The sequence below is a fragment of the Selaginella moellendorffii genome, unplaced genomic scaffold, assembly GCF_000143415.4.
Source record: "Selaginella moellendorffii unplaced genomic scaffold, v1.0 SELMOscaffold_41, whole genome shotgun sequence".
NCBI lineage: Eukaryota > Viridiplantae > Streptophyta > Lycopodiopsida > Selaginellales > Selaginellaceae > Selaginella > Selaginella moellendorffii.
In genome coordinates this window covers 658,768-674,076 of record NW_003314302.1, presented here as the reverse complement: position 1 = coordinate 674,076, position 15,309 = coordinate 658,768, and the positions used below count along the sequence as shown (strand labels likewise).

Genomic DNA, 15,309 nt, shown 5'->3' with positions numbered 1-15,309 from the left:
CCACCATGCTCGTTGCTCCAGTAAAGTTGATAGTCGCTTTTGTCTGGAAGCCCCAAGAATTCATGGAAGCAGGAGGTGATGTAGGCCACATTAACCCAAGAACTAAGGTTCTTAGCGTGAGCCGACATCTAGAAAAGCCAAGAGGTTTGCCACTTCGCCGAAGTGATGAGATTTCTTTAAACGGTGAAGCTCGTTTCGATCTAGAGGTTGTTCTTTCACGATTGATCTTTGGTGGCAACTTCTGCAGGAGTGAAACCAAGAATCCAAACCAGAGGTTTTCCTAAGGGTTAAGGTAATGGGGGTACGCGTTGTGGCTGCTGGCGACGGGAGGGAGCTGTACGTGTTCACCCACAGTCACGGTATGCGAGGGAAGGATCTCCTTGATGAGCTGAAAGAGCTGGGCTTGTCGGGTCATGTGCAAATCAATGGCGAGCGGATGACACGCTCGTTTCCTCTGTGCGATGGAGCCGTCTGCGTTTTCGTGGAGGTATGCGAGTGTGTTTCTAGGAACAAGAAGAGCCCACATTTGCATGTCTTGCTTGCAGGAGAGGCTGCAAGACAGCACCTGGTTCCTCAGGCACAACACACTGCCTTCTTCCGCCTCGACTCTGTCCAACTCCAACCCTCTCATGAAGACCCATCTTGGCACAGATGATCCGATCTACGACCTGAGCAGGACGTCCGCGAGCGCAGCGCCGCTGGTTCTGGCAGCGCCGCCGTTTGCCGACTACGTCCAGGGGCTCAAGTCTCATGTGTTGGATGCGCTTGATTGGAACTTCGTGGGGCGCACGGTGCAGGAAATGAGCCCGTTTCTCGACACCGGGGACATGCGAAAGCTCTCCTTCTATCGCATTCTCCAGGGCTACTTACTGGCCAAGTTCCCGGCAACTGTCGTTCAGGTTACACCGTCAACCCCAGGACCGAATGCGGACATTAAGATCGAGGTCCTGATCAGAGGCGCGTGGATCCTCGTCTGCCTCGTGGAAGTGAAGCCCGAAGTCGGCCTGAATGGCGAGCCATGCGTGCAAGTGATGAACGCCTATGCAAAGGTGACGATCCAGAGCCGGTCACGTTACGAGTGGCAGTTCTTCTGTTCCTGCTTCCCGGTGCTGATTGTAGAGCTCGCGGGGCCGAACATTCGGGTGGGCGGTGCCTGCCATTTCGACAAGCCGGCACACGAGCCCTTTACGCCCTTCCTCCACATGCTCAAGTTCCTGCGCGATGACCGTCACTTGGGCATCTTGTCCAAGGCCCTGGCTTCCATCTCGCTGGCCATTGGCTCCATGGTGCGATTCTACGATCGAGTTGGTACTGCTGCTGCAGCCCAGGGAGCCGCCGCCAGGACCAGGGACGTTTCTGTCAACTGGCCGCATCATGTTGCGTTGCAGAAGAGCTCTGGTGCTACTGTCGTCCAGTTGGAACGCAGGTTCTCGGCCAGCCAGCTCGCGCTGATGCAAGTTGGCAGGGCACAGCAGCTGGTGTTTCACATCAAGCGGCCGGGTGGCGCGCAACGCGTTGTCAAGTTCTGCCAGAGGTATGGCAAGGAAGTGCACCGGCTGTGGCACGAGGCCGGATATGCGCCCGGCTTCCAGCACCAGCTTCTACAAGACGGGGACTGGGTGGTGATAGATATGGAGTGCTTGGCCGAAGGTGATGGCTGGCGGCCGCTGCATGCACTTGATCCGCGGCTGGCTGTGATTGGAGATGCGGATGCAAACATGTATCGCCTCAATGCTTCTGAGTGGGATACATGCAAGCGTGCGGTCCGGCTGGCTCTGCGCAATGTCCAGCAGATGCATTCGACCACAGTGCACGGTGACATGAGGCGGCAGAACATCTTGTGGAACGTGGATGGCAGGGTGGCTTTCGTGGACTTCGACTGGGCCGGCATCAGCGGACGAGACTGCTATCCGCTGTTTATCAATCCCGTGAATGTGTGGCCCCCTGGAGTCACTGGTGCTGCTGTGATGTTGAGCCAACATGATGTCCAGCTGCTTGACTTGGAGCTTGGGCCATGAATCCGGCTCTTCAAAAGAAGGTCCCCTTTGATACGCTTCCTCGTCAGACTTGCTCGCAAACCAAACGTTCACGTTTGCTGCTCCATCATCTTCTGCTTCATCACTCCTCGGTCCTACTCCATCATCCTCTACCTCATCAAGCCCCCTGTTCTTCTCGCTCCTCCTGTTCCTGTTGTTGTTCTTCTCCTTGCTCTAATCCCTGCCCTTGCTGTTGCTCATCTTCCAGACCTTCGGGCTCTAATGGCTGTTCTCCTTGATCATAAAACCAAGAAAAACAAAAGGAACTAAGAAGAAGCTGTGCAATGTCTTACATGTTGATCTTCTTGCTGCTCGAATCCTATGAAGGTGTTGTCTATACTTCCATAGGGGAGATCGATGCATCGTGTGCTGGTGGAAGCTTAGCCAAGAACCGGTGTGTTTGCGGGGAGATACCACAATCGTTGCTCACAATCGTCGCCTTAATTGATTTCCAAACAAAATTTCCAATATCCATAAGATTTTACCATGGTATACCCAATCAATACTAGTTTGTTATTTCTTATATATTAGGTAGTTTTTAGTTTAAAACATATTTCTTTATTCAAATCTAGAAAGCTGGCGCTGTTGCCATGGCGCTGTGGTGGTTGTTGCTGTTGCCATGGTGCTGTGGCCATGGCGCTGCTGCCAGTTGTAGCCATGGCGCTGTTGCCATGGGCGCTGTTGGCCATGGCACTGTGGCGCTTGGCACTGCGACCATGGATAGCTACTAGCGCATTTTGTAGAGACAAGGTTTGAGCTCCGGCTATGAAAGTTTTTTGGAGGGACGATCTTTTTCTCTTTGTGGAGGTAGAAACGTATGAACATTTTGCTCGAATCATCCTGCCAGGAATAAACTGAGAGGCTCTTTTCTTTTCTTTTTCTTTTGTTTACCTGCTGGACGAGAGCAAAACCAAGAGATTTTAATCCCCTAAGAAAGACTTGAGGATTGGCACCGTGGTTTGCAGGATTGACGAAACTTTTTCTAGAATCTGTGTTTGCAAAACTAAACTTTTGCTGCGCCAGAGGATGGCTCTTGATAGCAGAAGTAAAGAGCTGCTTCCTTATTGAGTCTTTAGAACACCATGAGTTTCTTTGAGATAGTCCGGGTAATCTGTTCCCATGAGGGACAGGCAAAACACCGCAACATCCACTGAGGAACTGGGAAGAGGCGTCTGGGAAAATCACTGCATGTAAAGAAGAAAGAAAAAAGAAACTGATCGAATCTAAAAAACTTACACTGGCCATGTTGCACGCCGTGACAATTAGATAATTGGAAACGAGATTGAATGAAAATACTTCGTTCCTGATGCTTTTGGCGAGTCGAGCATCACCTGAAAATGAGAAAAAGAAAAAGAATTAAAGGATTGCAACGAGGACTCTTTACGCACCACAGCCAAAATCTGCGACCACCAAGTTGTAGTCTCTCGAATTTAGCCACTCGATGATCACATCGACAAGAAGCTTTGGCCATCGAGACATTTGTTCTAGGTACCCTGCGTGGCACTAGCTGACAGAGTTAGCTTCATGGAAGAAAAAAAAATGAATCGAGGTCTCTTACCAATTTGAAAGCATCTTTCTCGAAGTATTCTTTATCCACTACATTGCAAAAACCAAGAACAAAAAAGACTTTCAAACTAAGAAAATATCAAGAATTCAAACCCGCGAGTGTAGAGAACTTCATTGAGCATACGAAATTGGCCGCCGGAAAGCCTTTGTCGCATCTAGACCATCAGGAAGAGACGAAAGTTAGAAAAAGCGAGTGAAAAACTGGATCGATACCCTGTCTAGGAGACTCGAAGATTTCTTCCGTGATTCTTTCCTCACGGAAAGCTGGCGCTCCTCCACGCGATGGAAAATCCCCGGTCCTTGATGCGCAGTGCCGGCATTCTCCTTTGTTTTCTTCCTGGAATCGTCATTCTCTCGCTTGCGCTATGGCGCTGCTGCTGTGGCTTCCATGGCGCTGTGGCCATGGCGCTGCTGCCATGGGGTTGTGGCGCTGCTTCCATGGTGCTGCGGCCATGGCGCTGCTGCGATGTCGTTTGCTCGTTAAACTTATAATAGCTCATCCGCAGAAAAAAAAAGAAAAAGGAAAATAGTTTCAATTGAAGAACCAGGATTTTTGCAAGAAATTTGAATCCTGAGAAGCAGATCGACCTCATTACTCTCAAAATGTGAGGAAAAGAAAAGAGAAAGGATTTGATGTGTGGAGCTTCGTTTCCCGCGCAAATTAAAAACTCGCATATTCCATCGTTAAACAATTAGGGTTTCATCGGCGCGCCACATCTGGGACTGGGAGCTCCGGCGCCAGTCCAGTTGCCGGGGGGCCGGAAATCGATTCCCAGCGACCCCAATTTGGTAAGAAATGTCGTGATCTAAGTCGCGATACAAGGGGCTCCAGGGTTTTTAGGGTTCTTAGAACGGATCTCCTTTGAGCTCGTCTCCATGGCGGAGCTCTCTCGGCAGCTCAACAAATTCAAGCAGCAGCAGCAGGCTCTCACCGATGTGGCGGTGGCGGCGGCCAAGCGCTCGGGCGGCGGCAGCAAAAAGAAGCCTCCGGTGGCTCCGGCGGCTCCGGCGGCGCCACCAGGAGGAGGAGGAGGAGGCGGAGCGGCGCCATCGCCAGCGCCACCCTCCATCTCCAATCTCACATTCCAGAACGACAAGGAGAAGCTCCAGATGATCAACCAGGTGCGTCGCTCCCCGACCATGGCCCAGGTGAAGCGCGTCCTGGACGTCCTCCTGGAGACCCGCGAGGCGCTCCTCCCGGACGAGATCAACAACCGCTGCTTCGTGGACGTGGCCAACAACAAGGAGGTGTTCGAGACGCTCAAGAACAACGTCAAGGTCTCGTTCGATGGCCAGCGCTTCTCGTACAAGGCCAAGCACGGCCTCAAGAACAAGGCGGAGCTGCTCGTCCAGCTGCGAAAGTGTACCGAGGGGATGGCGCTCTCGGAGCTCCGGGACGCGTACCCGGGGATCGTGAGCGACGTCCAGGAGCTCAAGGCGAGCGGCGAGATCCGGGTCATGTGTAACTCGGACTCGCAGGAGGAGATACTCTACCCGGACGACCCCCGGATGAAGATCAAGGTGGACGAGGATATCGCCAAGCTGTGCCGGAGCATCGAGCTCCCCACGGACTTTGTGCTGGTGGAGCGCGAGCTGCAGAAGAACGGGGTGAGGCCCATGACGAACTCGGTGCTGCGGAGGGAGAGGATGAGTCTGCTCAGCGCGCAGCAAGGTGGCAGCAAGCAAAAGAAAAAGAAGAAGATCTCCAAGCGGACCAAGTATACCAACATCCACTTGCCGGAGCTGTTCAAGAGCGTGCCATCTGATGTTGGATCGTGAGAGAAAGAGAGAGATACAGCCGGAGATAATGGAAATCGTCAAGAACTCGAGTGTGATCAATGGTAGAAGTGATTGAAAACTTTGCAAGCTCGCTTAACGATGATACATTAGAAGTGCAGAATTTAATATTAATAAAATTTTATGAAAGTTTAAACCAAAATAACATAGAATATATTTGAATATTTTAGGATTGTTCATTAAAGAAATAAACACTATAATAATTTATAATAAGATTTGATAATTTATTCATTCCTGATATGTCTAAAAAGTTTTTGAAAGAAAATGTCAAGAAATTATACAATTACCAAAATGATTTACTTTCTGATAAGCTTGTGAATTTAAACTTCCCAAAATATCACCTATCCCAATATTATTTAAACTCAAAGACATTTAGCCACACTCTTATTTATAGTCCCTTTCACTTTATATTTGAACTTTAATATATCATTTTTCAAGTTGTTTTCTTTAGTTGTTTATAATGCACCATTTTTGGAAACTATTGTAATTTGTGAAACAGAAGTCTTAATGAAGGTTATTTATTTAGCAATTTTCATATTCTTAGTATTAATATTATCTATTTATAAGTCCTTTCAAATATTCTTTTCTTACTGTTAACAAGAGGTTATCAATCTCCACCTAATTTAGTTGAGAAATTGATTATCATGTATGCACTTAGACTAGATAAACATAAGATAGTGTTATTATCATAAATATCATGTATCTCTCTATATTTATTGAGGAGTATATTAATTACTACTAACCACAATAATAAAACTTTTGCTTGTAGGATTTGAATTGAAGACTTACTATCCTATACTTAGATTAAGTTTCTAGATTAGTTAGGGGTTGGATGAGATAAATTTTTAAAGCCCTTACAAAAATAGGGTTTTAAAGATTTTATACTTAGTAAGCTATTGAATTTAAACTTTTCATGAGGTCACCTACCTTAGTATTATTTAAACTCAAGTACATTTAACCCAAATAAAAGAGGCTCTTGAATTTAGATTTCTATTCATAGGCCCTTTCCCTTTATATTTAAACTTTAGTGGATTGTCTCTTGATTTTTTTTAATTTTTTTTTCTTATAATCCACTATACTTTTTTATCTTTGTGAATGAAAATTAAAAGCCATAGCTCTCCTAAAAGCCCCACTTTCTTAACATTTTACCCTTGGATCTAGCCTAGTTAAACCAAATTGTATTAGTTCAATACTATTTAAATTTAATTTCAAATATCATAAAACCTTTAACAAATTAGAAAAAGGGATACATTGTTTTTTATGTGTTAATGGACTGTCTTTCGAATCATTCTCTTTGGTTGTTTACATTTTTTTCTTTAAGATTTCAATCCATTTATTGTTCTCTTTGGTTATTTATATTTTGTTTTTCAAGATTTCAAAATTTTATTGTTGTATTTGGTTATTTACATTTTTTTTTCAAAATTTCAATCCATTTATTTAGCAATTTATTAAAAAATCCTCATTAAGAGTGCACTACCATCAATAAATTGCAATTGCACTAAGGCTCTAAGCTTGTATCCATCTCTATTAGAGATTTAAATGGTCACCATTAATATTTTATCTAAGTGTGTATTCATCTATGTATTGGAGATTTTAAATGGCCACCATTAAAATAATACAATCCTTCAGCAACATTTTCACTTTGGCCTTTGTGATGATGTTAAAGATTTTTGTAAGCTCCTGAATTTAAACTTCCTGGGAGGTTATCTAGCCTAATACTATTAAAACCCAATGACACTTAACATTAAATATCCCATGATTTTTTAACCAATTGGAAAAAGGGACATTTTTATTCATGAACTTTTTCCCTTTATATTTGAACCTTATAGATCATTTCTCAAATTGTTTTCTTTGGTTATTTACAATTCATCATGCTTCTCAGCAAATTCACACCCTCGTGAGCAAAAGCTGAGAGCCGTAGCCAATTAACACCTTACCTCTTGAGTCAAGCCTAACTAGAGGCAAACACCTAGTGTAAAGGACTAAACATCATAGAGGTTCTTAACACTTATAAATACAAGTCAATATATGAATTTCTCATTACAAGCTAAGTATATTGTAATAGATCTTGAAATCATAATCAAAATAATAAAGAGTTTAAACCGAGTTGGGACCAAATATATTCTGGGCTGGATATGTTTGAGGCCCAATATATCTAAGGGTCTAAACACTAGTGAAAAGCCAAAAAGCATCTTCTGAGGTGGGATAAGCTGGCTTGGGCTATATAAGGTTCCAAAAGTATATTAAGTATAATGTGGCTAGAATTTAGTTATAAAAAAACTCTCAAGTGGTGCTCTTAAACCATATTGGGTTGGGGTTAAGTGTTAGTAAGCCTTAGATGAGAGTAAACATGGACTTAAGGTGTGTTAGAAAGACCTCTTAAGGAAGTGCTTAAGAGTAGCTCTTATATAAAACTCAAAAAAAAAATTTAACTTAGTGAATTACAAGTCAGTAGTGATTTAGAAAGGTTATCCATAAATAAATAATGGAGTTAAGATAAGGAAGAGAAGATGACTCGTTTAATCAAACATCCTCTAATTAGACTAAATGTTCTTATTTTCCAAAACCACAAGTGTTGCTTCCACTATATGAACTTAAGGGCAAGCATAAAAATAAAGACATTATTCCTAGAAATGATTTGCATTACCACAATATATGCAAAAGTCAGATTTTAAAAAATTAATAAGATTACTTTTTCTATAAATAAATCTTATCTTATTTTATGCTCTAGCCAAACTCCCTATTATGGCATATAGTAAATAAAAGGTAGTAAAGAGGTATTTCAACATACTAGTGGCCACTGAGAATAAAAAGCAACATAGCTAAAAGGGAGCTAAACAATGTTTTTGATTGTCAAGCCATGCCCTCAACCCCATTATCTCCGAACTTATGAAGCTTGTTTTGGGCTTCACTTCAATTATATATACCTTTAGACTCAAGTTGTCTTTGCCAGCTCAAACCTGTAGTTGCCTTTGTCTCTCTCCTCTTGCCATCCAATATGCGTGTCCATCTCCTCTCCTCTCAGAAAGTGCCACACATTATGTAATCTAGCACCATCCAACAAAAATGTCATGTTAGAAAATTGAATTGATGGGAAGCCATGTGGTAAAGCCATATGACCCCTTGTTATTGGTGTCATCACATCTGGATTAGAGTTAAACAAAAAAAGACAGTTCAGAAGATAAACTTAGATTGCTTTAAGCAGGTTGGGCTATGAGAGGGATGTAGCTAGGAGGTGCAGTGCTGTACCAGCTTGAGCACACTCCTCTTTGTTTTCTTTTTTTTTCCCCCATGTTTTTCATGATTGCCCTAAAGAATTGTAGAAGCTTATTTTAGAATATTCACCATAATTCTCTTTATTATATTGTGTGGTGTTATATTATTTATAATGTTGAGATGGTGCCCAGTGTAGTTCACTAGGAAGATATCCTCTACTCTCCCACAGTACAACCACTACAGTGGGTGCATATGGTAAAAGTGCATTAGTGTATAGTTTTTTTAGGAAAACCTTGAGTTTTACCTCCTTTGAAGTGGTTTTTTACATCATATTTTGCTCCAGGAAACTGGTCCTTGCTAAGTGCTTTAAGTATGCAATATTGAAGTTGATGCTACTGAAACCCATTCTTGGTAAAAGCCTTTATAATTTGCTTAATTGTTGATAAAGTATATGGAATGAGGGCAACTTGTGAACATAAAACATTATAGGAGGTGGAAATAGGCTAATTCAATGCCAAGTGAAGGTACCATCAAAGGGAGGGGGGGATGATATTATATATTTGCCATCTCTTTGTAATTATTAAGGAGTATATTAATTACTACTAATCGTTACAAGAACTGAACCCTAAACCTCTACTCATATAGAATTTGAACTCAAAACTTGCTGTACACATGGATGGGCAGTATGAACTTATATTTAGATTAGGTTTGTGGATTAGTTGAGATTAATTTCTAAAGCCCCTATAAAAATAGGGTTTTAAGAAATTTGTACTTAGAGTGTTTAATACAGATTTATCTTTTCTTCTCCATTGTTCAATATTTTAATAGTTTATTGTCTCCTCTTCTCTTAACAATGAGCTCTTGGCATTGACCACTTTATCACATACCTCCAAACCTCATACTATAGTTTTGTTTTTCAGACCTTGGGCGGCACATTTTTGGTGGTTTCTAAACTAGTCTTTTGAATTTTTAACTTGCTCAATTTGTCACTCACTACATGAATATTTTGATTTTCAAGTCTCTTATAAGTGGGAGTGTTCAAAATATTATATTTTTATGGTTTGGATTAAATCTTGTGATGTGATCAATAGCTAGTATTGATTCCATAGTATTGATAAAATTTGAATGTTTATAGCCTTAAGCCTTTTTTTATATTATAAAATTTTATCTATAATTATTATTTTATTATTTTAGGTAGTTTATTTTACTAAAAATCAGAAATAGAAAGAATAGAAAATCATAATTATAATTTCTAGATTATGACTAGATTTTTTTTTTTTTTTTTTTATCTTTTGCCAAAGTTGGCTTATTTTTTGACTCCACCACCACCCCAATATTCCAATCCCAGAACAATTTTTCAGCTGGCTTCTAATGCATTGTCACCACAGCAATTCCAAGATGTCATTCGACTCATGTCCAATTTCATTACAACTCACTATGCTGATACTACTAGAGATAATCCTTATAACCTCTTTCCAGTCGGAAGCACATCAGTGGAGTTTCATATTGGTGAAATGACTTTAAGGATCACTTTTTATATCAATGCCCCTGTTGTGGTGGCTATGTTTTGTGTTGCAGATCCCTTTGTAGCAATCAATTTTCCCTCCCATTTGGTGCGAGCCACATTCAGAGCTATTAGAAATCAAATATTTTTAGATGCCTCAACTTATATTGAAGGAAGGCGAAGGTTTTGTGCTGAAATACGCACAGAATTTTCAAATTTTGCCATACACTATCGAGTAGACTTTGGTGTTCACCAAACACAAAATATTTCATATAGTAACTTTAGTATGGCCACTCAAGCACTAAGAAACACAGCTAATGTTTTTGTTCTTATGGATTTTCATGGAAGTGATTGTTGGAGCTTTGAATCGTCACTTGTAGGGAATCAAAATGAAGTTCAAGGATCATTTATTCTAGCAGGAAATAGCTTAAACTCAGGGAATGGGCTTTATAAGCTAATGCTACATAGTGATTGTAAGTTAGTGCTAATTGAGAGGAGCAGTGGAACAATTTTATATTTAAGTGAGCACCCTTATAGGCCCATTGATGGATGCTTGGCTCATTTACAACAAGATGGGAATTTTGTGATTAAAGAATATCAAAATTATGTTTTATGGTCATCTAATAAATATTGCAATCCACAACCAAATTGTATTATCACAGCAAGTTTAGTGGTGAGAGGGGATGGAAATGTTATCATTTTTAACTTTGATACAAAACAAGTAATTTGGCAAGCTATTAAATAATACAATATAGTTCTACTTTAGATATCTTTTTTATTACTTTTTCATTTTTATTTATTGGTTTAACAGAACCACTAAAGTAATAAATATTCCAAGAATATTCAAGTGTATTTTATGGAATTTCTTAATTTAGCAATTGAAAATTCTTCAATTCTTTCAAAATTTATAATAAAATAAGGTATATGCATATATATATATATATTATATTTTATATATATAGTTCCATATAGTTCCATTTTTATGTATTTTTATTTTATTAAAAATTATGAAAGAATTATAGAAGTTTCACAACAGATATATTAATAAATTTTATAAAATCACTTGTTCTAGAAATATTCATTATTTTATTAATCCAATAAAGAAAAATGAAAGAAGTAATAAAATTATCTAAACTAAATCTTAATTAGCTTACCAATTTATAGTATCAAGCAAAGTGTTACTTTAATTATGTTTTTGTACTTGAAATCTTAAATTTAGAACACTAAGATTAAAAACAATACTGATATAGTATTACTCAGACTTAAAAGAAGAATAACTACTATATAGCTTTTAACAAGTTAACATTTCTATCCCCCTTAGCACTAAACTTATTACGAACAATTGTCTATACTAAACATTTAAAACCCTCTATAGTGCCCATCACCCCCTTATCTAAAAGCTTTATTCAGTCTTTCACCCTAGTATTGTATATTTCTAGAGATATAGTTATTCAAAATTTTATGAAATATAGAATGGTATTAAATTGTGAATCTGAACAAAGGAACAACAATATCATGTTTAAAGGCACTCTTTAGTAATGGATCTGCTTAATTGGCAAGTCTAAATACCTTCTATAATGAGATAATAATGGGTAAGCCATAATAGTTAAATAGGCATAATGAGCTATTTGGACTTGCTAAATGTTAATTTCAATATATGGTGTGATTTTCCTAACCAACTAACAGAGTTGGACTCAAGACCACTTTGATATTAAATGTAACCTCATGAATTTAGACTTTCCAAGAAGTTACCCAACTCAATACTATTCAAAGCCAAGGGCGATTAACCCTAATTATCATAAAACCCTTAACTAATTAAAAAAAAGGGTGCACTTGCCCTTTCCCTTTACATTTGAACCTTTATGAATTGTCTTTTAAGTTTCCTTACAAGTTCACACCTTTGTGAACAAAAATTAAAAGCCACAACTCTTTTAAAAGCCCCACTCTTTTGATACCTTACCCTTCTAGTCGAGCTCAGCCGGAGGCAAATTAAACTTATTAGATGTCAATCTTAACATGTGGTATGATTCCTTTAACTAGTCAATAGAGTCAAATCCGAAACTGGTCTAATACCAAATGTAAGCTCTTGAATTTAGACTTCTTGGGAGGTCATCTACCCTAACATTATTCAAACCCAGGGACATTTAACTCTAAATATCCCAAGACCTTTTAACCAATTGGAAAAGGGGTTGCATTTTTATTTATGAGCCCTTTCCCTTTATATTTGAACTTTATGGATTGTCTTAAGTTGTTCTCTTTGGTTGCTTCCAAACTCATGTTTTTTCTTCCAAATTGAATATCTCTCATATTTACCATTGATCTTGCTATTCACTATGATAATTGATTGCAACAATGACAATTAAAATATTGTCATCAAACTTTATTCTTTGTCTAACAGCCCCAATCTTGGAATAACTAACATATAAATAAAATGTAGTTCTAATGGAGATTAAAGCTACATGTTAACAATGTTTATCCAAGGTTGAAGATTGATGTTAAATTGAGAACCTACTATATGCTTTCTAGCTTTTAAATATTAGGTTTGTCAGAATTTAAAAATTATTAAATTTGAAATAAATTTTTTTTGTAAGGTTGCATCTTGCATTTTGTTAAAATTTATAAGGGTAAGGCCATATAACTATTTGAAAGGGGGAAAACAACCATTAATGTAAGTTGTTACATATAAAAGAGATATTTGGTTCTTCTCTAGAAAACATTCTTGAGGGGCATAATATCATAGCATATTATATCATAGCATATATCATAGCATATTTGTTATAGCAAAATATCTCATACTTTTATTTGAAGAGAGGGAAATACATACAAATGTTTGTGGAATCTGGAGTTAGTAATTTCAACTCTTGAAATATTTCTTACCAATGTAGTAAGTCAAGGGCTAGGAGCTACAATAATCATCCCATTACACAACACAATCAAATGACATAAAGAAAGAAAGACAAGATAATGAAAATAGTGATTATAAGTTAAAAATAAACCCAATGACAGAGAGTATAACAAATTGGGTGAAAAAAAATGTCTTCCTACTTGTTTTAAAAAATTATAATTCTGTGGTTTTTAAGAAATGCCCTATATATATTCTAGCTTTTGGTGGAAACAATGGTGATGATTAGTATGACAGTATATATACTCTCACAACACACTACAACATTACACACATAAAAAACCACCATGAAATATTTTTTGAGATGGTAAAAACAAAAATGGAGACATATGAGTACTATGAGCAATATTGTGAAAAGAATATTTGCAAATATATCAAACAAAAAGTATGTTTTTTAATAATTATATAAAGTACAATAAGTATATATTATCGATAGAAAATAAACATCAATAGTTTTGGCAAATCTAGTTATCTCCAAAAGTCTTTTGCAATTCAACAATAATAATGTATGTTTAATGTATATAAATGTCCAATTTAAAATTTTGGTGTAAAGTGTTAATAAAGATGTAGTACATATACTTATAAGGAGCATACACCTTCTCATATTCTTTGTGTTTACTAAAGTCAAGAAGAAAAGCCTTGAGTAATAATTATGAACTTTCCACCATTTATTTTGACTATATACTTCTTTACAAGTGTAATGATGTATTTTGTGAAGAGAATCTCACACTCAAGCATTTGAGTTATACTTATTTTACTTTATTTCTACTTGGAGATGGTACTAATAAATTTAATTGCCTTATTTTTTCTTGTAGGCCTTTTATACATCTCTGTAGAAACAATGCCAATTTTGTCACTTATGTCTCCAACTCTCCTCTTAAGATTGGAACAAAATTTCTCAAAGTTTTCAATCTTATCCGAAGCGTGTGCGAGGTTATTAGCAACTAGCCATTATTTAGGTATTGCATCAGGTTTAATCACAATAGTATCTTCATGGCAATAGTATTGCAACAATATAGCCAGCACCATCTCAAAAGTCTTGCTTGCTTTTGTTCCTCATAAAAATATAGGGTTGAAATAGAAGCAAACTTGTCACCATGGATCCAGACCCAATAGTTGCCCTTTAGAAGCATCCTAACACACTTTATATTAGATTTTATTAGCACTTGATAGATTGCCTATTACCTCGAATATATGCTATGATAAATGACTTCAATCTGTTGTGATGCATTTTCTTTATCATACATTTGAGGTGGTTTAGTCTAGGGGTAGTGTCTTGAAGCAAAATGATACTTAATATCAGGCATATGAGAAATTTTTACTTTAAGGTCTATGCCAACATCTTTATAAACAAAGGAAAAATGATGTTTTGAGTGGGTAGTCTTCATGTCATTAATAGAAGCTTAGGAAGTGTATTTCATAAGACGTGTTGTAGACCACTTCCTCGACTATAGTTACCACCATTTGGGTAGATGGAGTTAATTTTCTCTTCATTCTATTGTGTAATATCTCAACAAAAACCCCTATTCCCATGTATCTTCTTTCCTCAAATACCAACACTTTTGAAGACTACTTTATAGTGTATATTAAATATGATAGACATGCTTCGTAAAGATTTATCTTCCCTTTCTCTGCAAAAGAATGCTAGTTCCAGTGCTTACTTTTAGAGAGATTTACAGTTGGGGTGTATGTGATGTCCTCAAGTGGTTGGTCCTTATGAAAAACGTGATACTAAGAGGCAATAAAACAAGAAAAAAAAAGGAGAAACCAATCTAAAGAAAGTGATATCCCCACTAAAACATCATAACTTCCCACCACCCTAACCATAACTCAAATTGAGGTAGGCAAGTTGTGTCTATATAGCCATTTTCATGCCACTACATTTAGATTTCATTTGCCTTTGTTTCATGCTCTTCTTCAGAGGATGCAACTTACCACTATTTGCACAACTTTTTAAACACTAATTAAAACTTTGGTTTGATAAGGTGGTAGTGCTAGTTTAGGCTTTAAGCCCAATAGAACTCACAAGTCCTCTCATGACTTTCCAAAGGTTGACTATTCCCAAAAACTATTTAGGCACCATTCCAGTTTATAGTAGCCCTATTTGTTATGAAACCATAAAAGGTTGTAAGGTTATGAGTCTGCTTTAGCACAATATCAAATAAGGACTTCCAAAATATTTCCTAAGTTGTCTGGTCTTGTACTTTAAACTCTATTGTCACAATTGTCAAGTTACAATGTAACTTGTGAAAACATAAATATTAAAACCATTTCAATATAATGAAAAT

At 38.2% G+C, this 15,309-nt stretch overlaps 2 protein-coding genes and 1 pseudogene across 2 annotated transcripts; 2 read left to right on the top strand and 1 right to left on the bottom strand.

Annotated features, from left to right (window-relative positions):
* Positions 1-800: 800 nt before the first annotated feature.
* LOC9634480 lies at positions 801-2,018 on the top strand. Its single transcript, XM_024684454.1, has one exon. The coding sequence runs from the start codon at positions 801-803 to the stop codon at positions 2,016-2,018; it is 1,218 nt and encodes a 405-aa protein (XP_024540222.1).
* Positions 2,019-3,082: 1,064 nt separating this feature from the next.
* Positions 3,083-4,195, bottom strand: LOC9634806 (annotated as a pseudogene).
* A 283-nt stretch (positions 4,196-4,478) lies between these two features.
* On the top strand, positions 4,479-5,381 carry LOC9634479 (general transcription factor IIE subunit 2). Its single transcript, XM_002979524.1, has one exon. The coding sequence runs from the start codon at positions 4,479-4,481 to the stop codon at positions 5,379-5,381; it is 903 nt and encodes a 300-aa protein (XP_002979570.1).
* The last annotated feature ends 9,928 nt before the right edge of the window (positions 5,382-15,309 follow it).